Here is a 27,414-nt window from a genome sequence, read left to right on the forward strand (position 1 = left end):
GTATTCATGTATTTCACCTAGATTAGCTTTATGCTACTCATGGATAAAGATGTAAATATAACAAAAATGAATAACAATGAAAATCAATCAGCACAGAGAGATGTGTTTCTACCGCTTGGAGTTGTGTATTCACACGTGTTTCTCCTAGATTACTTTTACAGTATACCACAGGCGGATCATTATTATTGATCAATAATTTAAATATAACAACAACGACATTCAAACCAAGCCCAAGTTCAAGCTCAAAGAGAGAAAAAATGTGTTTCTATCGGCACTTACTTGTTGTAGAGGTATAAGTCAGGAGTCCATACCATCTTGGGATCAACGTTAATGGAGCGAATCCCTCCGAATTCAGATGCATTCCACACAAGGAACGGGTTGTACCAAGACTAAAAGAAGGGATATTACTAAGACCATTATTATATAAAACATTGTTAATGATGCATGTAATGGAAATAATGATAATGGTGATGACGATTATATTGGTGATAATGATATTGATGATATGATAATAGAGACTGCCATGATTATTTTCATCTCGAGTATCATCATCTCTGCGAAGATAGTCAGTGTCATTATTGTCATTATTATCATCTAAAAAAGGACGACCTCTTTGAGAGATATCATCATTTAATAATAATCAATTATCGTAGCCGTGGTGATAATGATGATAATGATATTGATGAATATGATGATGATGACATTCTGAATAGTGATGATGATGATGATGATGATGGTGGTGGTGGTGATGACGACATTCGCATTGATAACAAGGAAATATCTTCCATACCTGTCGGACCCAGAGACCAATCTTCAGGACTTGATTTTTCTCATGCTGCGAAAAAGCCGCAAGATATGATACAGGAATTATCTTCATGATCCCCACCATCACCATCATCAGCAACATCTGATCAGAAAACATTTGAAAGTGCCCCCAGCGCCTCACCCTCTGCTACTGCCCCGACACACACACACCAAGGCCTTCCAAGCCACCAAGGCCACACACACCCCAAGGCCTTCCAAGCCACCAAGGCCACACACACACCAAGGCCTTCCAAGCCACCAAGGCCACACACACACCAAGGCCTTCCAAGCCACCAAGGCCACACACACACCAAGGCCTTCCAAGCCACCGAGGCCACACACAGACCAAGGCCTTCCAAGCCACCAAGGCCACACACACACCAAGGCCTTCCAAGCCACCAAGGCCACACACACACCAAGGCCTTCCAAGCCACCAAGGCCACACACACACCAAGGCCTTCCAAGCCACCAAGGCCACACACACACCAAGGCCTTCCAAGCCACCAAGGCCACACACACACCAAGGCCTTCCAAGCCACCAAGGCCACACACACAGCAAGGCCTTCCAAGCCACCGAGGCCACACACACACCAAGGCCTTCCAAGCCACCAAGGCCACACACACACCAAGGCCTTCCAAGCCACCAAGGCCACACACACACCAAGGCCTTCCAAGCCACCAAGGCCACACACACCCCAAGGCCTTCCAAGCCACCAAGGCCACACACAAGCCAAGGCCTTCCAAGCCACCAAGGCCACACACACCAAGGCCTACCAAGCCACCAAGGCCACACACACACCAAGGCCTCCAAGCCACCGAGGCCACACACACACCAAGGCCTTCCAAGCCACCAAGGCCACACACACACCAAGGCCTTCCAAGCCACCAAGGCCACACACACACCAAGGCCACACACACACACCAAGGCCTTCCAAGCCACCAAGGCCACACACACACCAAGGCCTTCCAAGCCACCAAGGCCACACAAACACCAAGGCCTTCCAAGCCACCAAGGCCACACACACACCAAGGCCTTCCAAGCCACCAAGGCCACACACACACCAAGGCCTTCCAAGCCACCAAGGCCACACACACACCAAGGCTTTCCAAGCCACCAAGGCCACACACACACCAAGGCCTTCCAAGCCACCAAGGCCACACACACACCAAGGCCTTCCAAGCCACCAAGGCCACACACACACCAAGGCCTTCCAAGCCACCAAGGCCACACACACACCAAGGCCTTCCATGCCACCAAGGCCACACACACACCAAGGCCTTCCAAGCCACCAAGGCCACACACACACCAAGGCCTTCCAAGCCACCAAGGCCACACACACACCAAGGCCTTCCACGCCACCAAGGCCACACACACACCAAGGCCTTCCAAGCCCTTGATTATTTGCCTTTGAGACTATTTTGGACGGACCATTAGAAAAGTGAAGAGGGGTTGGGAGGGTGAGGAACAAAAAAATGAAAAGCCTGGAAAAACATACATGCAGCCCAAACCAGACAGAAAATGCATACAGTGATTGAAACAAATTGATGCACGCCATGGAGACAAGAAAAAAAAACATGACACGCCTTCACTTTTCTAATGGTCCGTCTCTAAATGAAACCAGGTACGTACCACGTCGAAGATCTGGTGTAGAGAGATGCCAAACTTGACGGTTATATTATGCGTTTTACTGATGACTGGCCTCAGCTGCGGCTTGTAATTCCTAAACAGATGCTCCATCAGATGCTCTTCGTCGCGGTCTACCTGTGGTATCAGCGTACTGAAACCTGCGTCACAGAAGAGCTTATAAACAAAACGTAGTTGTTATATGCAGATGTGCCAGACAGTCGGGAGAGGTCATGGATTGATGCACTTATGTACTGTACCCTTTTCTTTGATATCATTATGAAACTGTAAAAAAGTAATAACAATAAATAAATAAAAGAAAAAAAGGGTGTGGAGAGGCCAATCACGCCGCTATTTTATGCTCCCGCTCAATGGCGACTCACACAAAGCATCCATTTCCATCGGCTAACTCAAGCGAGTAACCAAGGTATTTTCAATCAAATATCGTCAATAAAATATCAGCCTTCATTCGTAAGATTGTTGATTTGAAGAATCCTTGCTTATAAACCGTTGTATTTTCAATAAAACAATAACAAGGAGTGGTTGATCGGCATTACAAACTGTTGGTAGCAAAATACTCCCCTCTCTTCCTGTGTCTGTTGCTAAGATAATGTATGCTATAATTAATAATTATCAAATCCTTCTGTAAGAATTTTTATTTCTGTCCGTTAAGGCTGCTGGGTTTTTTTTTCAGATTTTTTTTAATGTTTATATTTTTGTTCGATCCTTTCCCCCCTTCAATTTGGTTCGTCCTTAAGCACAGCTACTCCTCGTAGAAAAAAATAATAAATCATCACTTATCGTTATGATGCGATGATATTTAGTCCTTACTCGAGATAAAGCCAAAGGTCACGTGTTTGAATGACAGTATAAATGGGATATTAAGCATAACTACTCCTCGATAAGACAAATAATGAATCATGCACTTATTTTGCTTTGATAATGTGTGATTTGTTTAAAGTTATTGCTTTTCGTACGTGCAAATAAATATGAAAGGTACTACAGTTAGACTACCTATTTTTTTCCCATTCACAGTATATGCCATGAAAGGTTTTTAAGCTTGTTGTATATTTAAAATAAGGATTTTTTTTATAAAAAAAAATAAAATTATAAAGATTTTCTATAAAAAAAATATAATTTTGAATATACTACAAGGGATAAGGCCAATTTCAACGAGTATTTCAACAAAACAAAGTTATGGTTAATTGTTTGCCATTCTAGCAACATGCGTTGTAGTAATTATTTGGAAAGATCGAGAATTCATAGCCAATTCATCATTGTACGACAAACAAAAAAAAAATACTATTTTAATTTGCAAAACAAGAATTTCAGCTGTTAAATGTTACCACTTTTTATAGACGACAAGAGTTCGCTTACGCAACCAAAAGTAGAACAGCAATGTGATTTACAGGAAAAAGAATCTCACATGACCTTCAAAAACGTATAGTGTTATCCAGTTAATAAAGTCACATTTGCATCACAAAAATTGCCCTTATTATCTGAGTTTCTATTATCATGTAGTTAGAGATACATAGAATATATGGAGCTATTTTCCATTATTATTTTACAAAAATCTGCCCTTAATAATTTAGAGCAGGGCTCCGCATTATTTTCTATGTATCAATAGAACACCAATACAGATATTTGTCTTTCTTTGTGGAAAGGAAAAGGAAAGGAAAAGCAAATTTTCATTTCACTGCTATTTACACACTAATTAAACACTAAGATAATTACTTACCTTCGATTAAATTTAAAAGAGAAAACATCAGGAGCACCCGAAGTGGCCACATCTTTGACAAAATAAGCAGACACGCACTATGGTATCAAAGTGTCGACGTGTTCAACTTTTTACGCAGCTCTAGAATGAAACTGTGAAAATAGAAAGTAAGCAAATTGAACATTTGAAAAGAGAAGAACAAAAACATGGAGCCCATACGTTTCTTTGCGCAGGATTGCTCCGCCTTCGACATAATAGTGGAGTTGCTAAGCTTTTAGTAAAAAGGTGATTTAATAAATCATGAACTTTGACAGTTAGTTTGGAAAAGCCACTTTGTAAAATTTAACGCTTTTAAGTATTAAAAAAAAAAGGAAAATAACGAACACAGTGTCGTAGCTATGACTAGCCAGCCATTTTTAGCTTACAAATACTTTCTTCTTTTTTAGCAAACCTTCAAAGTTTCTCGCTGACTACTGGAATAATGGTATTCTAATGAGGATAAGAATTAAGCCACTACCGTACAACATTAAAATTAATCGAGTATAAAATACTATCGACTCTTGCTTTACGGACACCTCGTTATTGTGTAGACAAAGTAAATCCTAAAAACAAAGCGAATTTGAAAAGCAAAGAAATAAATGAAAATGTAACTATTCCGAGTAATTATTGAATCTTGCTATAACGACCAATATATAGATAACTGTACTGTAAAGTTAAATATTTTACTGTCCCGGGGAAATTCTCATTATGGGGAAGAAAAATATGCCTGTGGAAAACACATTTTCTACATCCTCGAACATGAAACTGGGATATTTATTACAGTGAAAGTCAAAGGAAAGAAATCGATTAATATCTGTAAATCGGCACTTAAAGACCCCCTCGAAGAATCATAGCACGTGCAGGGAGATAAATCTTGTAAAAAAAAAAAAAAAACTTCAAGGCAACGTCCTTGCGAGAGTGCAGCGTATAATTTACCAAGCCAGTGCTTTATGTATGAATCCTTTATTGGTCCATAATAAAGGATCCTTAGAAACAGAAGATATTGTTCAGACATTATATCTTTGTACTTCGGTCTCGTCGGATTAGATTTCTTTTCTTAAAAACGATGTGTCTATGATAGCGGAGACCAGGCGTGTCACAGGGGGGGGGGGGGGGGGGGGGGGTTGCGCGCGAACCCTGCGCCGTGGCGTCTAAAAAGTGGAGTCTTCAAATACTATGCTTTTTTCATATGATACCGCCCCCCCTCAGTCAATCCTGTATACGCGCCTGGAAACCGTAGCGATTATGTTTTTCTGGCCGTTATATGATGTTTTATGTAATAAACGTGTTTATAATCATAAACATCCATTTTAGTGGTGTTGTTTCTGTATAATATGTAAACTTTGTTTGTTTTGGATCTTGATAATTATTTCCTCATTTCTCAATGTTCATACAAATGGCCTTTAAAATTACAATAAAATATATTAAAAATTATTCGAAGCAAATTGTTGCTTGCCTTTCATGTGCTTCTTGTTTCCGTCTTGGATTCTTATTATGAACAGCCTAAGCTCATTATTTCCATTATTCCTTTCATTCTTTCCATTTTCTCCACTTTCTTTTCATCGTAATACAGGCTAAATTCTATACAACCTAAGGGCGGTGGGATTTAAAAAATGACTTCACGTAAATGAATGAATAAAAGCAGCACTTATCGTAAAATTGCTAGACAATCATTTAAGATAACAAGCTGGGCTATTAACATTTTCTTGTTTTCATATTCTTTGCCATGGTGATGCTCACAGATTTTAGACCTCTTTCACAGACTGGACTGGTTAATTCTAAAGTTTCCGACTTCTTGTGGCTGCGCCTACAAAAAGAGTCATTTTTAAAAGTTTCCAGCATCATAGCACCCTTGGAACATAAAAAGAAAAAAAAAAAAAAGATTCAAAATTATATGCGCAAGTAATAATATAGTCGGCTAGCATGCTCTTGTGGTCTTGTTACCAGAAACCAAGTTGAAAATAGCGTGTACTTTATAGAGATGGCACTATCTTTAGTATACTTCTAAAAAAGCCAGGGCTATTTGAAAGTACTTTGTTATCGGTTTGTACTTTTTTTCATGTGTGACCCCATGAAAGACACTATCAACCCTAACCCTAACCCAAATCCTACATAAAGTACTGAAGTTGGGTTCATCCATGACGTACTGACGTAACCTGAGTATCAGGCCCTCCTATGTTTCTATCGCGCCGTCGAGCTCCTCACTTTCTTCGGAAAAATTAAAATTCCGCCTGATACTCAGGTTAGTACTGACGTTGTTTTCGAACGCGCGAACGCAGCCGACCCAGTCCCCCTCCTCTCGCAGACCACATGATTCCATGTTTAAAAAGAACCAAAGGAAATTTAAAACTCCTCTGTACAACTGGAAATATAGCCCCAAGATCGCTGGGATATCGATGGGATGGGATGTAAGTTAGATGGCAACTGGTTTCTATGTGAACTCAAATGAGTAGGCGTACTACAGATTCTAAGCTTGAAGATAAGGGATCTAATTGAATAGAACACCCATTCGCAGAAAAATAAATTAGATGCAGCTCAAAACAAGTTTTGCCATTCCTTAATTATTTCTTCTAAAGAATGATTTTTGTTTAGCATATATTACGTCATTACATCTAATAGCATCAGCGAATGAGTGAAATGGTGAAAATGAATTGTGAAAAAGAATGAAATAGAAAGTGCTCGAATATTTTTGCATCACCTGCTTTAGAAATACGTATGGGTAAGCTACTCTAAGTGACTACTACTAAGTGACAATGGCCTTGAAGACAATTGTCTTAGTACTTTGTGGGGTCTTAGATACCCCTACTTTATAGACGCGCTTGTAGACCCCACAAATTCTTTTGATTTGTAGTACTCAAAATGTACTTACTAACATCAAAATGATAATTTTCTCTTTTTAAGAGATTAATTCGGTATGAGGAACAAGATATATATATATATACATTTAAATTTAAAGAAAATGAAAACAATAACCCTAATTATTTATTGAATATTAAGACGATAAAAAAAAATTTCCAGCCTCACCTAGAGTATACAAATTTTGGGAATAAAGTCATTTGTTCCAATAAAAACAATCATGCTAAAGTAAATATAGCGATACTGTGATATTACCCAAGATAAGATTGCACTGTAAATAAATGCATTATTGAAATATATTGCAATTCAATTTGATGCAGCGAAGATTTGTTCCAATAAAAACAATCATGCTTAAGTAAATATAGCGATACTGTGATATTACCCAAGATAAGATTGCACTGTAAATAAATGCATTATTGAAATATATAGCAATTCAATTTGATGCAACGAAGAAAAACTTTAAGGGTTATCTCGTGTTATAAGGCAAGACTCTACTGCGTTCTATACATCAGGCCACAAGAACAAGAATAGAATATAATTTTTTATACCTTTCTATTTGTCTGCTATATATGTTTTTTGTTGTGATGTTTTTTGTTTTTTTTTTTCACTTCGTTCGACCACGTTCAACTACACAATGTCAAGAATTAACTACAGGTCTAAGGTGATTAAAAGACTAATGAATCTTTTATAAGTCAAATTCAACATTTCCATGTAAGACGCAGTATTTTTTTTTATCAATTTCCCATTGCATATCGGACTTTTTTCTTAATTTGGAAGAACAACAATTAACACACATTAAAAGAGCTGTAAAAATCCTAGCCTGAATTTGAGATGGTTTCTATCCTTAATACTGACATTTAACTCTTTGATATGACTTTAGTAATTTGCTGATAACAATAAAATTCCATTAAAGGAGGACGACCTGTTTTAGTTGGTTGAGAACGGGGAACGAAAAATACGATATATCTGCCTTTACTTTCCCAGACATTTTGCTGATGTGAAAGCCTACATGACACAATTTAAAAAAAATAAAAATAAATAATGCAAGTCTTAAAGTTCGCACTGGGAGAGCAATTGTTTCAATTTGGGAAAGACATTCGTGCGAGTAGATGAGATATCGAATCGATCTCTTATGGTCTACCCAGCATGTCGCCTTTAAACCAAACACAACGGCGACATCAAACAGTTAGAAGCCGTCTTACTATACACAACTCACTTTATTCGTCGGTTCTATACATGTTAAGAAAAACGCCGAAAAATTGCGTGCAAAAATATCAATCAAAACACAACACAGCAAAATAAACTGCCGAGAAACAAAATATATATTAAAAAAAACATCTTCTTCTTTCAGGGAATGTCTAGGAAAGATACAGGTCACACTGGATTTAATGGTTACCAGGATCATTAAAAGTCGCTTTTCTCAATGGGCAGTTAAGCTTGTAAGTGACTTAGCCTCCCTTGCCGGCGTTTTTAGGCTGGCATTGCTTCAGCCTCCTCCTGTCTTGTAAGCGACTTCTCTGAATAGAAACTAAAAGGATAAACGCGAGTGCGAAGTGAGATATAATAAAAAGAATACAATTATTGGCGAATAAAAAATATCATTCGCCGAAACGCAAAATTCCTTGCACTTGACACACAAACTGATAAATGTATTCTTATATATCAGTTATTTTAAGTAGATAAGTAAAAAGCTTTTCCATTTCCGCGGGCATTTTCTATTGTTTTCACTCTGGGTTCGACAGGCGCCTTGCGCGGCTTTTTCACACTACCCATAATTCCTTGTAAAACAGTGTTACATCCTATGTAAAGTCCCATAACCTCGAGCCCCTACTGATATGCGTTTACAGTTCATTTTCGTCTAAATAGAGTTTAGAAAGAGTTTATTTGCTTGCTTAACGTCTGATGCAGTTTTTCTCGACACAGAGCAGAATAATTTGAGTAGTTTTGATTTTTTTTTTTTTAGTATATAGGTTGCACACTCTAAAAGCCCATGACTCATATTCCGCAGTGCATCATGGGCATCGAAGAAGCATGAGTTTAAAAGGCCCAAAAATCTCCCAAGATTTCTTTACCATCTCTCTAAGCACCCATACGAGCTTCCACTTTATTCGGCGTCCTTGAGTTCTACTGTATTCACTCTCAAATAAATAAACTATCAGGATAAACGTCGATTAAAATCATCCTTTCATAAGTGCGCAGAGCTTTCGAAAGTGGGATATAAAATGCAAAAAATGTAAATGTTTTTGTATAACGCCAGGAAAACATCAAGCTTTCCTGGTATTAAGACTGTAAGCGCTTAACAGCTTTACAAACGACTTAATTGTACTCGTCAGTACTGCTCCATGCAGTTTACAATCTACTGTCACTAGATGATGTCTGTTTACTGGCCAGGGTCCCTTGTACTGAGACTATTGCGGGTCTAGCAAGCTCAGAAATGGTAAAAAGCGAATGCAAACAAGACATAAGAAACATTTTTTATGTCTTGTTTTAATTGCTTCAAATAGTGGTGAGAAAATCAGGGTGGTAAAGGGTATTTTTGTGAAACGAGATTTGGCCATTGTTCATACGAGAACGTGAAATCGTCCATTTTTCGTACGTGAAACGTGATCCATACCCCCCTTTACCACCCTGGAAAATCACTAAGATGATGAAAAATAACATTTAAACAAGTGACAAAACAGGTGGGATAAAGAAGAACTATATAAGTAACTGAAACGGATTCTAATATTAAAAAGATAATAAAATACAGTGGAACCGCGATTGATTGTTCGGGTTGTAGCACTCCAGGGTTTCACAGAGTAAAAATATCACAATTTTTCGAAGCAGCTGAATGCACAGCTTATGTTCACATAACCAATATAGAGCTACCTCCTCACAAACATACCCGCGAAAGCTTCAACCACTCAAATTTTACACTAAGTAACGGCAGAAAGTTTTTTTTAAATAAAATAATTGTTTCAATTTTCAGACTCGAGGGGAAAGATGGGTTTCCAATTAATATATAAAAGGAACAAGTTCACAATTATCTGAACACCAGTTTTTGTGAATGAAAGTGACAGTTTAAAATTTTTAACGCATGCACTTTTAGTATTCGTTCAGGTTGTAATTCAAGAATATTAATCGTAAACAAAATGGAAGACGCAGAGAATGCATCCTGAATACTTCTCTCATCGTTTCCACAGACGACAGCATATGTGGACCTCAAGCCGGTGAAAAAAGACAGCAGTGATAATCAAACTCTTACCTACACAAACCAACAGTGATAGCGATTTCTTTCAGCCCAGCAACGCAGACTTTTTTCTCTGTTACAAATAATAATTCACTTTTGCCCATCTGCGCTCGTCATTTCTGCTTGGTTTCACACTCGTTTGTAGGGCAAGACATTATGGCAACCTGGTAAACATTATCGCGCGATTTTTTTAGAAATGCGGTAAGATCAAACCACACATGGGCGATAGAGATACAACCATACAGTGTACCACAGTAATAGCAGTTTTTTACAAATGCATTAATTCATATACCTCTGGGAGGGGATGAGTATTGCTTTGTATCTTTGAGTATAAAGTCTGGGGTGTACCATAGGGGGTATTCCTTGACCTCCGGGAAAATCTTCTTTTGCATAAAGCAGATTAGAGACAAAAAATAAAGTAATACTTGCTGTCTTGCACATATTACCGGATCAGCACATGCTAAATACAAACTGAAGTAATAAAATAGTAATCAATAAAGCTGGAATTACCGTCTGACGTAATAAACCACAGACAACATCATGCAGTCGGGCTTTTGAATAAAAAAAAAACATCGTTTTTCTCATTTCCCGTGTATGTCAGATACAACTGATTTAATTACGTGCTAAACTACGAAGTGTCTATTGAAACAGTTTCTTCGTTAGTGATTCAAGATCCAACACAAGATACTCATGCACTTTATCAATGCATAGTTAGCTAGAATCAACAACGCCAACAATGCGAGAGATAATTATGTACGTACTTGGGGTGCGTGCATTTTATCCCACCTAGATTTACAAATACGGTGCCCCCCAAAATGCCATGTTTTGGTAAACGATATACAATCTTTAGCACAATATGTGTTTAAATAAAAGCGTTTTTATTCACGAACAAATAAAAAAGTATTTTCTGCATTTATTTTTTTAGACTTGGATGATTATGGCAAATTTGGCGCGTCCGAATGATCCATTTGCACTTTAGTATTTTAACCACGTATGTATACGTGCAAACGTCCGGCTCCGCCTAAGGTCATTCAACAAAATAAACAATTGTGGCTTAGAGCCCAAAGAGAAAGGCGACAGTTTTTTTGCTCTTATTATTAGTTTTTACTTGGCTAAGAGGCGCAAATTTACTAGCCGAAAAGTAACATGAATAGCTAGAGAAGTCGACTCTTTACTATTCTATTACCTATATTATATAATAATGAAAAAAAAAAACTACCAAAAATAACTACCAATGCTAGTTACCAAATATTCTAGAGCATCTAATTTCTTCCTTTGTCAAAGTAGTTTAGCTCGTCATCCTCAGTTTTGTCCATCAGCATTGCAACCAGCTCAAGGTTTTGTCCAGCAAATGGCAATGTCTGGAATACTCTAAGGTGCAGGTATGAACCATTCCCAACATGCACCTGGAACATTATAGGATGAATGGTTCAGTTTTAAGACACCTTTTGTACTATGTTTCAGAGGGTTGGGGGGATTACTTGGTTGGGTAGTGGGAAGGAGGGGGAAAAAGCATTTGACAAGTTAACAGGTTTTCAAAACCACACTTTATCGTCACATAAAAAAATAGGGCGGCCTCTTAAGGGACTGTATTGTATTTCTGTCAATCACAGTGGTTCTAGGACATGAATGGGGGGTTTATCTGAATCCCCTGAGCACTCCTGGGCTCGACCAGGTGCAGATCCATGGGATGTTAGGTAAGCTGTGCCTCTACCCCCTGTCTGTCTGTCTGTCTGTCTGTCTGTCTGTCTGTCTGTCTGTCTGTCTGTCTGTCTGTCTGTCTGTCTTATATTCTTTTCAGCCATCAGACATCAGATAAAACCACAGTATATCAAGTTTAAGTTGTTTTCTTTGTTTCAGCTATACCTTTATGAAGTAATTTGTTCCAGCAACAACTTGACTTCTGAAATGTGTTGCTTCAAAAGAACCAAACTTTCTGCCACATTTCGCTTCAACATGGACTTTCATCTGGGGAAAGGATGTTAGTGGAAAGTGTTAATCAAGTATATAAAGTATATACCCGGTCGGAGGACTTCACAATATCAAAGCTATAACAGGTGATCTTTATTTTTAGGGGGAGGAAATTTAAGCCTAATTATGTTGTTTGGTTGTTGTTTTATTGTTTTGTTGTTCTTTGATTTTGGAACGGTACATGTGAGAACAGCATTTTGTTCTAGGCCTTAAAGATCACGGTTTCAATTTTGATAATAAACTCTTTTCCTATAGACTCCACTGTAATAAGTGGACATTCCTACAGGTTTCAAATCCCTACATTGATTTGTACTTTGTTAGAGATTTTTATGTAAACACAATTGGTTAGTTAGAAGAGAGAAAGGGGAGCTAGTTAAATGGGGAAACAAACACAGCTGAAATTCTCTAAAGTTGTTGACAGTTGTAGAGTACTCTTATTAGGTGGGAAAACAGCTCCATTAAATGTCACCATTCATATCTTCTCACTACTCCTTCACGTCCCCACAATTTTTGGCCATAGCAGATTTCAAAGCCCTTTTACCCCCCCCCCCCCCCCCCTTCAAACACACATGCACACAAAACAGGAGCTCCTTGGTGCATGACATAAGTATCCAACAGAAACTAAATACAGATAGCTATAGATAGCAACATCTCAATTAGAATTCAATTAAAAGGCAAAGTCCTTTGAGAAAAAGCTGAATAATACGTTAAAATATAATCAATAGAGATATCCTCACCGAAAATATTTTTTTATCATATTTTTTTTTTCTTTCGAGAATATTATGCAAACTTCTCGCCGGTCGACCATAAAGGCGGTTTTAACTTCACGATTTTAAAATGTAATTTTTGTCGTAAAATTTATCCAAACCTGATCACAAATTGCCTGAATCTCTTCGTTCGCCTCTTGCACAACTGATGCGGCACCACAAGCCATTTCTGTAGTACTATCAAGGCGAAGACGATTCAACAAAGAAATTCGATCAACTGCACCAAAGCAAATCCACAGAATGGAAAAATTTTGTCTGCTTCGTCACGCAATGTGTCAACTTCGTTCTCACTCGATGCATTGTCGGCCATTCCCGAAAAGTCTTCGGAACTTCTTCGGAAAGCTGAGTTTGCTAAGCGGCGTCCCCGCGTGCATTCGTATTTTATGGTCTCAAATACAGTGAAAAAAAAAAAAAAAAGGAAATCATAGAGAAAATTAAAACGGGGATTTGAAGCCATCTTTAGGTCCATTCCCAAAGGGATGCGGTTTTCTTGATAGGGTACCCTGTTTAGCAAAACTCGAGAGTCCCTGGATTCAATCACAAAAATCAATTTCAAAATGGCGGTATTTTCGAGAGGAACGCGGCATATTTCTTCTCTTTTACCACAAAAACACATCCACTGCGGCTTCTACTTCTTTTCAACACAGGTTTATCCTAGCTCAAGGTTCAAGAGTATACAAATCCCTAGGAAGAGCATTGTTTGTTCCAGTTTTTGTACTACTGATACAATCGGCTTGAACTCAACGTCAGTCTGGAAGGAGTTGAATCTGGTCGTGTCGTCTTTACGTGTTGATCGAGTTGCGGCGTCAGGATTCGGACTTGGCCGAAGGTAGGCTTTAGTGTTTTTAGTTAGATGCTCCTTCTGATATCTTAAGTTTTCAATTGGCTTAAATTGGACTAATTCAAAAGAGTGGCTTGTGGCATAAAAAAGTGAGCCCTCGACACGTATGGGGTCAGACTTGTTGCCAGGGTGCTCGGTCAGGGGTTCGAAAGAAGCATTGTACAGGACCCGAAATGATCCCAGGACCCGAAACGATCCCAGGACCCGAAATGATCCCCAAAAGTACCCCAACTGATCCTCGGACCCGAAACGATACCGAGGAGTCCCCGAAGTCAACCCCAAGGAATTGCGGTAATGGACAAAGGGAAAGCAGAAGAAATACTTGCAATTCTTGAAGCATAATTAAGGGTTAACAGCGACTCGATTTCTAAACAACGTGACTTAAAAATATTAAATTTCAACACAATACTTTTATTTATTACATTGCCCGGCGTTAAACCCATAAACAGAGTCTAAAACAAATACACAACTTTTAGTTGCTGCTGAAAGAAATACAGCATGTATAAACATAGCTACAAACAACTGATCCCGGGACCCGAAACGATCCCCAAGAGTCGCCGGAATGAACCCTAAGGAATTACAGTAATGGACAACTAAAGAAATGTGTAAGAAAGTCTTTACAGATAGGACATCCTGCTTTTCATAGGAAGCGAAATGTTTTAAAGTTATTTTTTGGCATGTTTGTTTTCGGTGAATGAAATACCTATTATATCATGATATCATGCCGGGGTGTACGCACGGCTACATGAGGAAATTCAAAACTCACATAATATTGCTTTCAACAAGAGCCACATCCTCTTAATATTTTGAATCGGTAGTAGAAGGGTTGTTCGAGTGTATTACTCAGTGTGCTTTTGTCATTCCATCTTCTCGGCCAAACCGGCTGCCTAAAATGTGTCGGTAAATATTCGCTCGTGTGGACAAGGATTTCGTGGTGAAATACATGTTTGGTTGTCAAATGAATATTAATTTTTAGGGGTGATGTTTACCGGAAATGAGACTCTCATTTATAGTGTCAGAGTCATGTGTCGGAACCGCAAAATGTTAAGAGTGTGATGGAAGGTCAAAATTTTGGGTGATCTGAGCAAAGCTGTGCTATGTTTATGCTGTATTCCTTTCAGTAGCAATTTAAAGTTGTGTATTTGTTTTGGACTCTGTTTATGGGTTTAACGCCGTAATGTAATAAATAGAAGTATTGTGTTGGAATTTAATATTTTTAAGTCACGTTGCTTAGAAATCGAGTCGCTGTTAACCCTTTATTATGCTTCAAAATTGCAAGTATTTCTTCTGCTTTCCCTTTGTCCATTACCGCAATTCCTTGGGGTTGATTTCGGGGACTCCTCGGTATCGGTTCGGGCCCGAGGATCAGTTGGGGTACTTTTGGGTATCATTTCGGGTCCTGGGATCGTTTCGGGCCCTGGGATCATTTCGGGTCCTGTACAGCATCTCACTTGACCGTAATGTCCGCTCAAATGACAACCTTTTGAGTTTGGGGGAAATACCTAAGTGAAAACGATCTAAGACATTTTCAGGATTGGCCGAGCCGGGGGAGGGGGGTATCATTCGAAAAGAGCATAGTATTTGAAGATTCCTTAACTTAATAAAAAAGTGACACATTTTTTGGCCGCCAATGGGGGGTGTGCACCCTGTGCATGTCCCTCCCTATGTACGTGCCCCTCCCTTTCTCTCCCCCTTCTCCCCTCTTCTCCCCCCATCCCGTCCCACATGATCAAAGTTCTGGCTATGGGCCTGGAGGTCTACTTGTATAAACTCTGAAATCCAGTATTGTTTCTAATTTATTTGTTTGCCAGTTGGCTAGAAAATTGAGCTGGTAATGTAAAAGGAGCCCATTAAACCATAATTCAGCAAGCTTAAAACTGTTATTCAAATGTAAAATTTGAGGGAAAGCGAAACTTATTTGGAGACAACCCTGAAAAGCTCAGGCTCAGCATCCTATAAAGACATTCTATGGAGTTGGCTTCACATTGGTGTCTGTGTAGACATACATAGTCTCTTCATAGTAATCATCTCTTGTAAGATGTACAATTCTAGAATAATGGTTGAAATAAAAGATAGTTGCCATGTGTTGTGTCTATATTTGTTATTGGGTATAAATAATCCAGATATATCCTTCATTTCGACCTCAATTAAGAGCTTATTTTATGAGAGTTGATTAGAAAGAGACTGTTATGTCTGCGCAAACAACACCATGGAGCCAACCCCATCGAACACCTTCACACACACCCTCCCTTGGTTATGCCAAGATATATGGGGAAGTGTCAGGTTCATGGAAGTGCAATTATTTCATCGTGCTGTTTTTTTTTTGTTTAAAGAAGGGCAAATCATGACCCCCGCTCCCCCCGCTAAATGCCAAGTGACTCAAAGAATCCATTTCCATCAGCTAATTCAAGCATATAACCAAGTTATTTCCAATCAAATATCATCAATAACGTATCACACTTCATTAGTAGATTGTTTTCTTTTGCTAAACCATTGTATTTGAAACAATAACAAAGAAGTGGTTGATCGACATTCTTTAACATGTTATCATAATTTGTTTGTTTGTTTTAAAAATCCTTTCAGGAAACTGGAGGGGCGGTTGCTCGCTGGCAAGCTTTATCTTAACAGGAAAACAGTAACAAAAGGTTCTCAACAAGTAAGGAACAGTTCATTTGAAAGGATATAGAAACGCCAAATATATACTCAGACTGTTCTTTAAAATGTGCATGGGCAAAGGTAAATGAAATGATAACAGGCAAAAGGAAAACAAAGATGTGCAATTTTTCTTTTAAAGGAAAATCAAGCATAAACAGTAAGTGGCATCCACTTAAAATGGTCTGTTCCTTACAAAGACAGTCATGCATGAATTTGTAATGGTTTTTGTGTGACTTTATCTAAACCCAGTAAAATATACAGAAAACATAATTCCTTTCAATCCTTGAAAATGTATTTTTTTTTTATTTTTAAGGTAGCAAGTGGAGATGTAATTGAACTTTTGTCAAGGCAAAATCTTACAGCCGAAATGGGGGAACCAGAGTCAGATATGTTGTTATTTTCCAGGTTAGTTGTCGCTAGTGTTGGTGAGAAAACCAGAAAGGGAAACTTGCATCTTACCATGTTTAGACAACGAAACGTTTTTTTAAGTCAAGAAGAATTTATGGCACATTTTTCAAGGTGACGAGGTTCAAGTCTGTTGACTGGGAGCTTAGACAAACCAACCCCACCTGAGTAGAAAAGATAGCGCACCACTTCAAAATATCATTAAAATGTAGTATAATGAAAACGCTTTTAGGCTTATGATAGGCTTAGACGGAGGTGGAATATTAAAAGAAGACAATTTTTGACATCAAGGTTTTTAATGATTTCTACCTAACACATGCAGTAAATGCTAACTTAAACAATTATAGCACTATTATGCTCCTGAAAGAAAGTTTTACTGTCAATCAAATATATTGAATGAAATATTTCATTTATTGACCGTTATTGTAAATAGACTCAGTTTTTGGTCACATAATGGTTAACAATGACCAAGGAGTCGCTACTTTTTAGAACTTACATTTTAAAAACTGTACTAAATAAATGCCTAAGACCAAAACGAATTCAAAGAATGGGTTTGATTAAATACATATGATCATCATGATAAACGTTCGTAAAGAGGAAGGATGTACTTAGGTAAGTACAAGCGACATCTCGTAGACCACGTGTTCAATGTTTGGTATACTTGAGTGCCCATGTGTAAGCGGTGGTAGCACAAACGACGCGAGGCAATAAATAAACACCAAAAATATAGAATAAAAAAATGTACACAATAAAATGTTGACAGACAATCCAAACTAAAACCTAAATCTTGGATTCCTTAAAACACAGCCAATCTCTGTCATGTCTCAATCCAAATCCCCAGAATAACTCGTTGTACTAGCTTTTACCTTGTGGATCCTGTTAATACAATCAAATCACAGCCAATAATATCCGAGTTATCTACATACGTCATAACTCTCATGAAAGCATTAATACAACAGTATTCAGTATTCACAACAGTATTCCGATGCGGTTCGCCGATGCTATATGGGGGATATTGATCCCATGAGACATCTCCTTTACCAAGTGTTTACTGCATGGGCTTTCAGTGGTTGCCGTGGTGCTGTACAAATGATGACAAAAGTGACACCGCCTTGACCCACGTGTTTACTGCATGGGCTTTCTGTGGTTGCCGTGGTGCTGTACAAATGATGACAAAAGTGACACCGCCTTGACCACGTGTTTACTACATGGGCTTCCTGTATTCGCCGTGATGCTGTTCAAGTGATGATAAAACTGATATCTTCTTGACCACGTGTTTACTACATGGGCTTTCTGTGGTCGCCGTGATGCTGTTAAAGTGACGATAAAAGTGACATCTCCTTGACCACGTGTTTCCTACATGGGCTTCCTGTGCTCGTCGTGCTAAAGTGAGGATAAAAGGGACATCTCCTTAACCATGTCTGTACTGCATGGGCTTTCTGTGTTCGCCGTGATGCTGCTAAATTGAGGATAAAAGGGACATCTCCTTGGCCATGTATTTAATGCATGGGCTTACTGTGGTTGCCGCGATACTGTTCAAGTGATGATAACCCCGTGTGACATGTCGTTGACAGCTGGCCCGCGGGACGCCACAACACCGCCCTGTATCTCTCTGTTTATGGGCACTTTCCGGATGTGATCAAATGTCCCAAATTATCGTCAACAAACCCGCGCTGCATACAAACACCAGGACCGCATCTCTTGTGCATCGTCTCATCTAATGTGCCTTGACCGTCTAGTCACAAACACATCCGCACCATTTCAGCTGTAAGTAAGTACTTGTGCGGTTGGCTGTAATATCTGTAGAGGAATCAAGAAAAATTGGACCCCTTGAAATCCCCGAAATTTGGCATTTGCCAGGGTTTTTATTTCTGATGTGCAGGATCTGCTTGCGAGCTTAATTCTTCTGCGGACGCCAAATACGGTAAACCTCTTGACTTGTCGCACGTACTTAAACAATCCCATAAAAGCATCTCTTCAAATTGCTTGAAAAAAGACCGTCGCTTTCAATGGAATACTCCCTTTTGTGTTATAAAAATTGTTTAGCTGTGTGTCAAAGATAAGCTATCTTTTTTATGATACTTTATCCAACCGATTTTATCCGACTGATGTTTTCCCAATAATAAATATGAAATGACGAGGACTAGTATAGTTATTCAAAGTTGGTTCAAGGGACAATCACTCCATGACAATTCAAAGAATATAGCTTCACATATTCGTGTCGGAGGACGCCTCTTCTCTCATACGAAGCTGTCTTAAAGATTTTAAGAGCATCAATTGACGCGCTTCGCCCTGCTTACTCTGCCAACTTAAACAAAGCTGCACGCAATCCCAACAGACAATTCAAGGCTATATTCAGTCATTATGGACGGGAAGACCACTACTGGGATCGCAACGGTGTTCCTAATCCTCGCCATCCTTCTGTACGAAGATCTGATGACAAGACGCTTCAGGGGTCTTGAAGATCGTATTGGGAGGTTGGAATCGACAGTTAGCGACCTCCAGCTGTTGCAAAGAAGGAATGGTCGGTTCTTCAGTGATATAAATACCCGTGGTAAGTACTCTGGGATGTGTGTTTCGATTAAAGGTCCTTCGCTGTCAAAACTAACAGGGAGGTTATCATTTTAAATGGCCCTTTGCCCTCGCGGGTCATCTGATTTAGTTTCACAACGGGAAAAATAAACATGTCGTCGTGAAGAGACGATAAGATATATTTGACCTATTATCACAGGGGCTGGGCGGTTAGAATAAATAGCAAAACTTGTCCAATAATGTTCATCGGATAAACTTGGTTCTGATACATTGTTTAGAGACTTCTCGGCGACATTAAAACACTTTTAACATTCCAAACTCTGAAATGTCCGACATTATTAACAACTTCACAGATATGCAATCTCAAACATAACAACGAATCATAATTATTTTACTAACTAGTCTTAATGATATTGAAGCTCGTTAAACATCATTTTCCTGCACCGACAGATTCTCGCCTTTTCTCTCTTTTTTAAGAGGTTGTACATAACAGGCAAGTTCGTTCCTTTGTCCGTATTGGCCTTGTGAACTTGTTTGCAAAAGTAATTTTACCATATTTCAAGTCGTATAAGAAATTTCAAATTGTCTGAGCCCCGAGTCTGAATACACGGCGATACCGTGTGATAATACGTTCGTATTACTTGTTTGCGGAGGTCCCATATTGTTTTAAATAGGGGAAATTTAATCCAGTAAAAAGCTCATGTTACACTATAAACTACAAGATTTGATGACTCCATTGCCCAACTTGCCTTGCTTTTTTCTTCAAATTTTTCGGAAGAAAACATCGGAGTTTGATGAGAGCTTAGCTTTCCGTTTCTTATGCCGTTCGGGGTTTTTCAAGCGATGAGTTTGCAGTAGGATCATAATGGGATTTATACCTTTTGAAGTACCACTTATCTCCCGGGAGTACTTAATGTCATTCCCTTCATATTGTGGGTTTTTTACGATGTTTGAGCACGCACGCCACCACGCTTCCCGCCTTTTGTTTCTTAAAAAAATACGCAACAGATGTTTTGTAGTTTGTATTTGGTGTCAACATATTAATGTATAAGTAACACCAGGCTGTGTTCACGTCGTTTCCCACGTCTCCAGACACTAATTGCACAGCTAGAATAAATACATCAGCGTGCTTGCACAAATTTCAACTATCTCGTCGTATGTTTCTAATTAAACTATGCCCCCTTTACTTCGGCACTCTTCTTGTGAAAATAAAGAGATATAGAAAGATACGAAGATGGATGAGATTCCACAGGCTATGTTATATATATTCTTCCTTCTATTCATGCTTTCTCTTTTTAAACTGTCTATGCGTCGGGCCGGGTTGTCATGTCTGGAAATTTGTCAGTTGCAAATCACTCAATTTTTGTACAAATAACGTTGCACTCGGAAATCAATGTATCATATAGTCCGCAGTGCTTTATGGATAGTGTATAAATGGCCGAATCCTGGTATGTGAAAGCCATGGGAGCAAAAACAATAATTCTAAAGCCTTCGAAGGCCTTGGTTTCTTTTTATATACGCTTTTTTTGCTTATTTATTTGATACCTTGAGCACTGCGGGTACGATATATGGATTCTCCAAGTGCAACATGTTTTTTTAAAATAGATGTATACATTTGCCCATAAACATAAGGTTTTTATCAGCTGCTTTATAGAGGTTCCATTCTTACACAACCATTTAGTTCATTTTGTTTCTTTTCCTCTACAGTCTTAAGTAATCTTATTATGCTTCGGATTCAAAGACCAAGAAACTCTCAAAGTCATAGGCGTCAACGTCGCAGTCCATCTAACGAAAGCAACAGCACAATCTCCCTTGCGACGAGCCTAGCCGAGGAGATAGCAAAACATCTCAGCCCAGCCGTCATTAGACTATGCATGGGCGGATCCCTAACGTGTCCCCCAGGCCCGCGCGGTCCACCAGGGAGACCTGGGCACCCAGGCCAAAAGGGGACCCGAGGACGCCGCGGCCAAAGAGGAAGACGTGGCAACCCAGGGTCACCAGGACCCAAGGGAACGCCGGGAAAGGATGGGAGACGGGGAGCAGTGGGCTCGAAAGGAATGAAAGGACAAAAAGGGGAAAAGGGGGAACGAGGAATTGGAGTTCGTGGAGAGAAAGGAGCACCGGGGGATACACTCTCCGCGCCGAATGCCATTGTCTCACCAGCACTGATTACAATTAACGCGTCCGATACTGCCGTGTTCCACTGTGCGGCGAGTGGTGTCCCGAAACCCGTGCTCATCTGGAGTAAAGTCGACGGTGCGCCATTAATGGAAAGCTCGTACAAGATGCTTGGAAATGGGAGACTGGTATTGGAGAATACGACGCTTGAGGACGCGGGATTGTACGAATGCAAAGCTATTAATCTTCTTGGGGAGTCAAGTGCTACGATGCGGCTAGTAGTCACTGGTGAGTAGGGATCTCAAAGGCGGGCTCACACAGTCTCGTACCCAGGCGCCGCGCGAATCATTTTGGGAGAAGCTGTAATCTGCCAGTCATTATTTTTACCGTTTCCGCTTCAGGGCTCCTGTGGAAGGCCTCGCAATAGCAAATAACGACTGGGTACGATTCTGGGGCTGGCTAGAGCATTTACAAGCTGCGATATATCAAACCTGTACTTCTGTTTGTGAAATTTAAAATAGTTCGAGATACGGAAAGGCCATTCGTGAGATGTTTAGAAGTCGTACACAGATCACGCCGCTGTTTTACGCCCCCGGAGGGTATGGCTAGGTGAATGAACTTTCGAATCTCCCGTAACAGTGCTGTAGCAGCTCTTGAAATATTGGGGGAAGGGGGCACAATACAGAAACATTAAGATTTTTTTTTTTTGGGGGGGGGGAGGGTTGCACAGCCACGCCCCTACTGTTCATTTCCTTATATATGTATATTTTTTATATGGGGGGGGCACATGCCCCCAGTGCCACACCCCCTGCTACTGCCCTGCTTACAAATACATGGCCTTTACTTTTATTTAAAATATTTCATATACTAAACTGAACATTACATGACCGCTTTAGGATGCAATTGTATCGAGTGTTGGTATTATCTTGAACGAGCGCAGCGCAGCGAACGAGTGATAGATCATATCGGAAATATCTTGTAATGTCCTTTATTTGCTGTTTATTGCCCCCAGTGCCTCCTAGTGTATCCATTGATATCGGGCCTACATACGTCCAGGAAGGCGACAACGTCATGCTTCCCAAATGTCATGTGACCGGCTTTCCTCTACCGGAAATAAACTGGACCAGGTCCGCTGGACAATTGCCACGCAGGCGCGTCATGACAAGTGGAGGACAGCTAAGCATCCTGGCGGCCAGAGCCAACGACTCGGGAGATTATTTCTGTAGCGCCCGTAATCATATAGGGTCAACAATTGCCAGGACACAGCTTGTGGTATTTGCTTTACCAAGGTGATTATAAACTAAGCTTTTTTGCCCATGTAATTATTAACTAAAATATATAACATAATGTCCATTGACATTTGTGTAGTGCTATTATTTTTAGTTGTTCATAGCGCTGTGCAATTCTTGATATTCTAATGCATAATATTCTTAATATTAATAATTCTTTAAGCTGAGGAACACAAGCTTCTAGCAAGTCAAGTCAAGCTTTAAGTCAAATTCTTCTACCATTAATCTTTACACGCCTTTCCTTCTCTTTAGGTTTATTATATCTCCACCGAAATCCCTAAAAGCTGAAGTCGGGAGTGACGTCATCTTGCCCTGTAAAGCGTACGGGAGCCCGCCGCCATTGGTGATCACGTGGCATCGACATGGGAAATCCATCCCCCAAGAAAGGTACTGCGCGACCGTCTCGTCTCGACACTATGATTGTCATAAGCTTTTGCATGTTTCGCCGAGCCTTGGCAAATGTTCGGGCGTATCACTTCACTTCACTTTAATAAATTGCGCAACCTATTGTACAATATGTCAGTGCGCAGCGCAGTGCCGAGTCTAAAGCCCAGCGTGAAAGGCCTCTGGGCAGCCTCTCATGTCAATTACAGACCTTCAAAAAACGTCAGTGCAAATTGCGAATGGCAAACGACAGTTCTGCTAACAAAAAAAAATACCATGGCACTATTCAATTTTCTATTGAATGTAGGAAAATGTAAATTCCTTCTGCTACTAGTGTACTTATCATCTTTATTCTTACTAATAGCAATACGCAGATTGGTCTTAGATCTGCCTTTTGCCATTTGTTGTACTTGCAACGTTTATTCAAATAGATGTATATGCCACTATTCAGGATGTGTATTTTGAGTTTACCGTATGTCACTTATAGGATACCAGTTTTTTTTAACCATAGTGCAATATTTAATGTAACGTAAAATGGAGTTTCTGTGGGGCAGCCTCATCAGATCTCTGGACAAGCGTCAATTTCTGTTACTACGCCTTATTTGGGGTTTAAATTGCGTTAACCACACTTATTCCGCTTCATCTTAGTGCAACTTTTCTTGAGAGATTTCCCCCTGGGTCTTGCTTCCCGTTGTAATTACCACACTGACATACCACGCCCTGAGCCTCTTGTCGTGCTTCAGGTCAGAGGTCATTGACAAAGTTCTACTTAGGGTTACTTTTCCTGGGGGGTTCCCCCTGGGTCCTGCTTCCAATCCCTGGCCCATCCCTGGTAACACACTGATATACCACGCCTTTTGAGCCTCTTATCGTGTTCCAGGTCAGGGGTCATTGACGGAGTGCTACGTCTTATCGACGTTACGACAGCAGATTCTGGGGTCTATGTTTGTACTGCCACCAGCTCGGGGATATTTGACGCCCAGGCCATGACACGACTTGAGGTGTTAGGTAAGAGGGGGAGCATGATGTTGATGTCACGATGATGGCGATGATGATAAAAGAAGTGGCGACAGCTACGGTAGTTGTTTTAGGTATGACAATGGTAGTATAACTTGTGATTGAGATGGCGATAGCAGAATGACGATGTTAAAAGTGGCGGTGATGATTATGGAAATGGTGGTGGTGATTGTGATTGTGATGATAATGATAGTGGTTGTGGTGTTGAAATAATGATAGTATTGGTGATAATTTTGGTGGCGATTGTGATAGTAATGATAATTGGAATTGTGTTGGTGGCGGGTATAGGTGTAGATGATGGTTATTTGACAATGATATAAACGTTTTTTTAACCCAGAAAATACTGCTGCTTCTGCTAATGCTGCTCCTGCTAAACAGGATGGCAGGAGTTTAACAAATTCTACACATGCAAAACTTGATATGAAAAATGGCTTTGAAGGAAAAGTATCAGAAAAGGGAAAGATGACACTGAAGCTAGATGACAAGACATCTTCTAAAAATGGGAGACCTTTGAATATCCTCTCGGGAAACTCTACATGGAAGAGAAACAATGCAAGTGTAATGAGCGAGATAAACAAACCAGCGCCTGTGGAGAATCAAGGAAGTAATATTGAAATAGGAAAATTAGTCACACCCACAAGAAATTTGAGCGGAATGCCAATGTCTAGATCACCCAATTACGGTAATAATGCGAATGTAAAAGATAATTTAAAACAAAAAAGCAATAACACGAGTGCCGGTGATCCAGAGAATGGGAAAAGTGTGAAAATAACTGAGTCAACTAAGATTATGGAAAAAGGAGACATATCAGCTTTGGAGAAGCTTATGAGAAGAAAAGAGGGAATAGAAAAACCAACTAAGTCTACGAAAATTTCAAATATAACAGAGATACCGGTCAAGAAAGATAGGGTATTGGGTAAGATACGGGCTACAGAGAAACCAGATAATGGAAAAATAGAAATGAGATATGTTTATAAGCCTACGAACAGTAGAAATAGGGGAGAAATACCTATTACAGCGAAAGCAGAAAATGGAAAAGCTGTAAATGGCAAATCAGTCGAGCCCACAAAGAAGATGACGAAAAAGCCAGTAAAGCAAAAAGTGGAAAAAAGAAAAATGGGAATCGAAAGAATGGAAACAGGAAAAAGAAATGCTGAATTCGATAAAAGAAAGGACAAAATATCCGCAAAGAAATCTGTTGGGTTACTGAACATTGCGTTTCCAATTAAGAAACAGGAAAATAAGAAATCAGGAAACTTGTCAGGTATTGTAATAGGACATGGTTATTTGAAGTCAAAGAGTATAAAGTCTGGCAAGCCAGGCATGATGAAAATGTTGCCTACCAAGAAACGGAAAGGCTATAAGGGTGGTGTTGGAAAACTTGACAGATTTTCTAATCTGGGCGGAGTGCGTAAAATTGATTCTACCGTGAACCCATTGATTGAAGAGATAGAAAACTATAAAGGACTGGAGGATTTCGATAAAGAGTCGAATTGAGATGTTTTATTTGGTTTTCACAATGCTGAATGGTTTAGTTGGTCTCTTTCATACGATTTTCAGAATTGTGGCGAGGGTCATCTACTCTCCCGCCGCGCCGTTTTCGATTGTATAATTTGCGAAACCTCTTGTGTATACAGGTACAGTAATACGAACAGCAAAATCGTACAACTTTTGTGGCAGCATTGCTTCAAAAAAGTTTGTAACTGTCGTTGCGCGTTTTACTACCGGCCGCGCCACTTCATGTCGCAGCAAATATTTTGTTGCAAGTTGAAGAAATTTGCTGTTTAAAGTAGAAAATGGTTCTACTTTTTGCAACAAAACTCGGAGATGTAGCCTGTATTACCACGTCAACCCAACTTGTCGCCAAGCATACGCAAGTAGTTGCAATAAGGTTTGTGATCGGTTTTACGAAAGTCACACATCAGAGTCACGGAGGAAAAAGGATGCCGGATCAACAGCAAGAACAAGTCTTTCTTTTGCTGCGACAAAAGTAAATGCGCCGCTAGAAAAACGCGCAACATCACCTTCAAACTTTTTTGGCAAATGCTTCCACAAAAGTTGTACGATTTTGCTGCTCGTATTACCGTACCTTAAGCCTCTGTCTTCCTTTAAAGGCTCCGAAAGATTCCAGTTATCCCAGAGTTGCAATCGCTATCCCTGTCGCCAATTTGTTGAGATTCAGGTTAGTGGATTGAACGTTCGGTACGCAAGGCTCTAAAATATGCGACACTGTATAATTATGTAACAACACGGTCATTGTACAAAACAGAACACAAGACCTTCTACAAATGGACTGTTTCTTAGATAATGTGGTCCGACCAAAGTTTACTGCCCAATATTAACCTCCGAGCTTGATAAAGAAACAAGCTAAACGTTGTGAGGCGATCGATTGTTATCCAATTCTGAGCTGCCAAAGCCTCGCTTTCGCGCTCGAAAACACCACACTTTTCATATCATCTAGAAAACAACTCATTACGCTGTAAATATACAAAAAATGAATAAAGAATGCCTTAAACAATATATAACTTACGCTGCAGTAAAAGAAATAGCAAAGAAATAATGCATCATTGAAAGCGTAAGCCTCGGTTTACCTATTTTTTCCATAATATGTTTAAATAACCATGTCCACTCAGATGCGATAAGCGTGTAACATTAAATGGCCACTTCTTGTGAACAGGTTCCTGAACAATGAGATCTAAGGCGTCAAGGCAAATAACCTTTAACCTATTACTGTTGTCTTTGGTCAAATAGGTGGTGCGTTTTTAAACTAAAAATCATTTTTAAGTGTACTTTGGTTCGAAAATGCTCAGGCTAAGCCTTAACATTCTACGCTTATTTGTGAATTGTATTTGAGAGGTACCTATTTCTAGTACCAGCCCTCTCTTTTGAAGTTTATGGAAAGAGAGGGGGCGGTCTCCCCTTGTGTCGTGGCACTGGTACCCGCCTTGTGATGGTATCTCAAGCAAGAAACTTGGACTATGAGCGATCCTAGTGTTGTCTCACATCGTACCAAAGAGCACGATTATTTAAGTTGAAAAGAGAATTAGCATTGCGGATGAAATTAAAATTAGATGCAACTATGTTAGATGCACAAACAATAGAAATAAAAAAAACATTAAGGGTTTTTTGTCATTAAGAAGCAATTAGTACCAATGGACTTATACGC

At 39.6% G+C, this 27,414-nt stretch overlaps 3 protein-coding genes across 9 annotated transcripts in view; 1 reads left to right on the forward strand and 2 right to left on the reverse strand.

Moving 5' to 3' along the window:
* Positions 1-10,971, reverse strand: part of LOC5510324 (neuronal acetylcholine receptor subunit alpha-7) — a 19,578-nt gene extending 8,607 nt beyond the window's left edge. For 2 of the 5 annotated variants that reach the window (XM_048721646.1, XM_048721643.1), the window contains exons 1-6: positions 10,780-10,971; positions 10,285-10,433; positions 4,167-4,297; positions 2,435-2,589; positions 791-835; positions 280-389 (exon numbers count right to left, since the gene is read on the reverse strand). In XM_048721646.1, the coding sequence (XP_048577603.1) occupies positions 280-389; positions 791-835; positions 2,435-2,589; positions 4,167-4,218 (362 nt within the window). In that variant the 5' untranslated portion in view covers positions 4,219-4,297; positions 10,285-10,433; positions 10,780-10,971. The other 3 variants (XM_048721645.1, XM_048721644.1, XM_048721647.1) reach the window with 3 other exon arrangements.
* Positions 10,972-11,126: 155 nt separating this feature from the next.
* LOC5510325 (cystatin-B) lies at positions 11,127-13,299 on the reverse strand. Its single transcript, XM_001630766.3, has 3 exons — positions 13,109-13,299; positions 12,136-12,237; positions 11,127-11,675 (listed from the first exon to the last, which is right to left on the reverse strand). The coding sequence occupies exons 1-3, from the start codon at positions 13,172-13,174 to the stop codon at positions 11,532-11,534; spliced, it is 312 nt and encodes a 103-aa protein (XP_001630816.1). The 5' UTR covers positions 13,175-13,299; the 3' UTR covers positions 11,127-11,531.
* Positions 13,300-13,494: 195 nt separating this feature from the next.
* On the forward strand, positions 13,495-27,364 carry LOC5510331 (neural cell adhesion molecule L1-like protein). Of its 3 annotated transcripts, none has more exons than XM_048721636.1 (10): positions 13,495-13,836; positions 16,432-16,504; positions 16,817-16,908; positions 17,976-18,832; positions 19,247-19,462; positions 21,148-21,846; positions 22,571-22,847; positions 23,100-23,234; positions 24,112-24,239; positions 24,586-27,364. In XM_048721636.1, the coding sequence occupies exons 5-10, from the start codon at positions 19,273-19,275 to the stop codon at positions 25,743-25,745; spliced, it is 2,589 nt and encodes an 862-aa protein (XP_048577593.1). In that variant the 5' UTR covers positions 13,495-13,836; positions 16,432-16,504; positions 16,817-16,908; positions 17,976-18,832; positions 19,247-19,272; the 3' UTR covers positions 25,746-27,364. The 3 variants fall into 3 exon arrangements, with proteins under 3 accessions (XP_048577593.1, XP_048577595.1, XP_048577594.1); XM_048721638.1 differs by having other exon boundaries at positions 17,976-18,679; XM_048721637.1 differs by having other exon boundaries at positions 17,976-18,675.
* The last annotated feature ends 50 nt before the right edge of the window (positions 27,365-27,414 follow it).

The sequence above is a fragment of the Nematostella vectensis genome, chromosome 14, assembly GCF_932526225.1.
Source record: "Nematostella vectensis chromosome 14, jaNemVect1.1, whole genome shotgun sequence".
In the NCBI taxonomy this organism is placed as follows: domain Eukaryota; kingdom Metazoa; phylum Cnidaria; class Anthozoa; order Actiniaria; family Edwardsiidae; genus Nematostella; species Nematostella vectensis.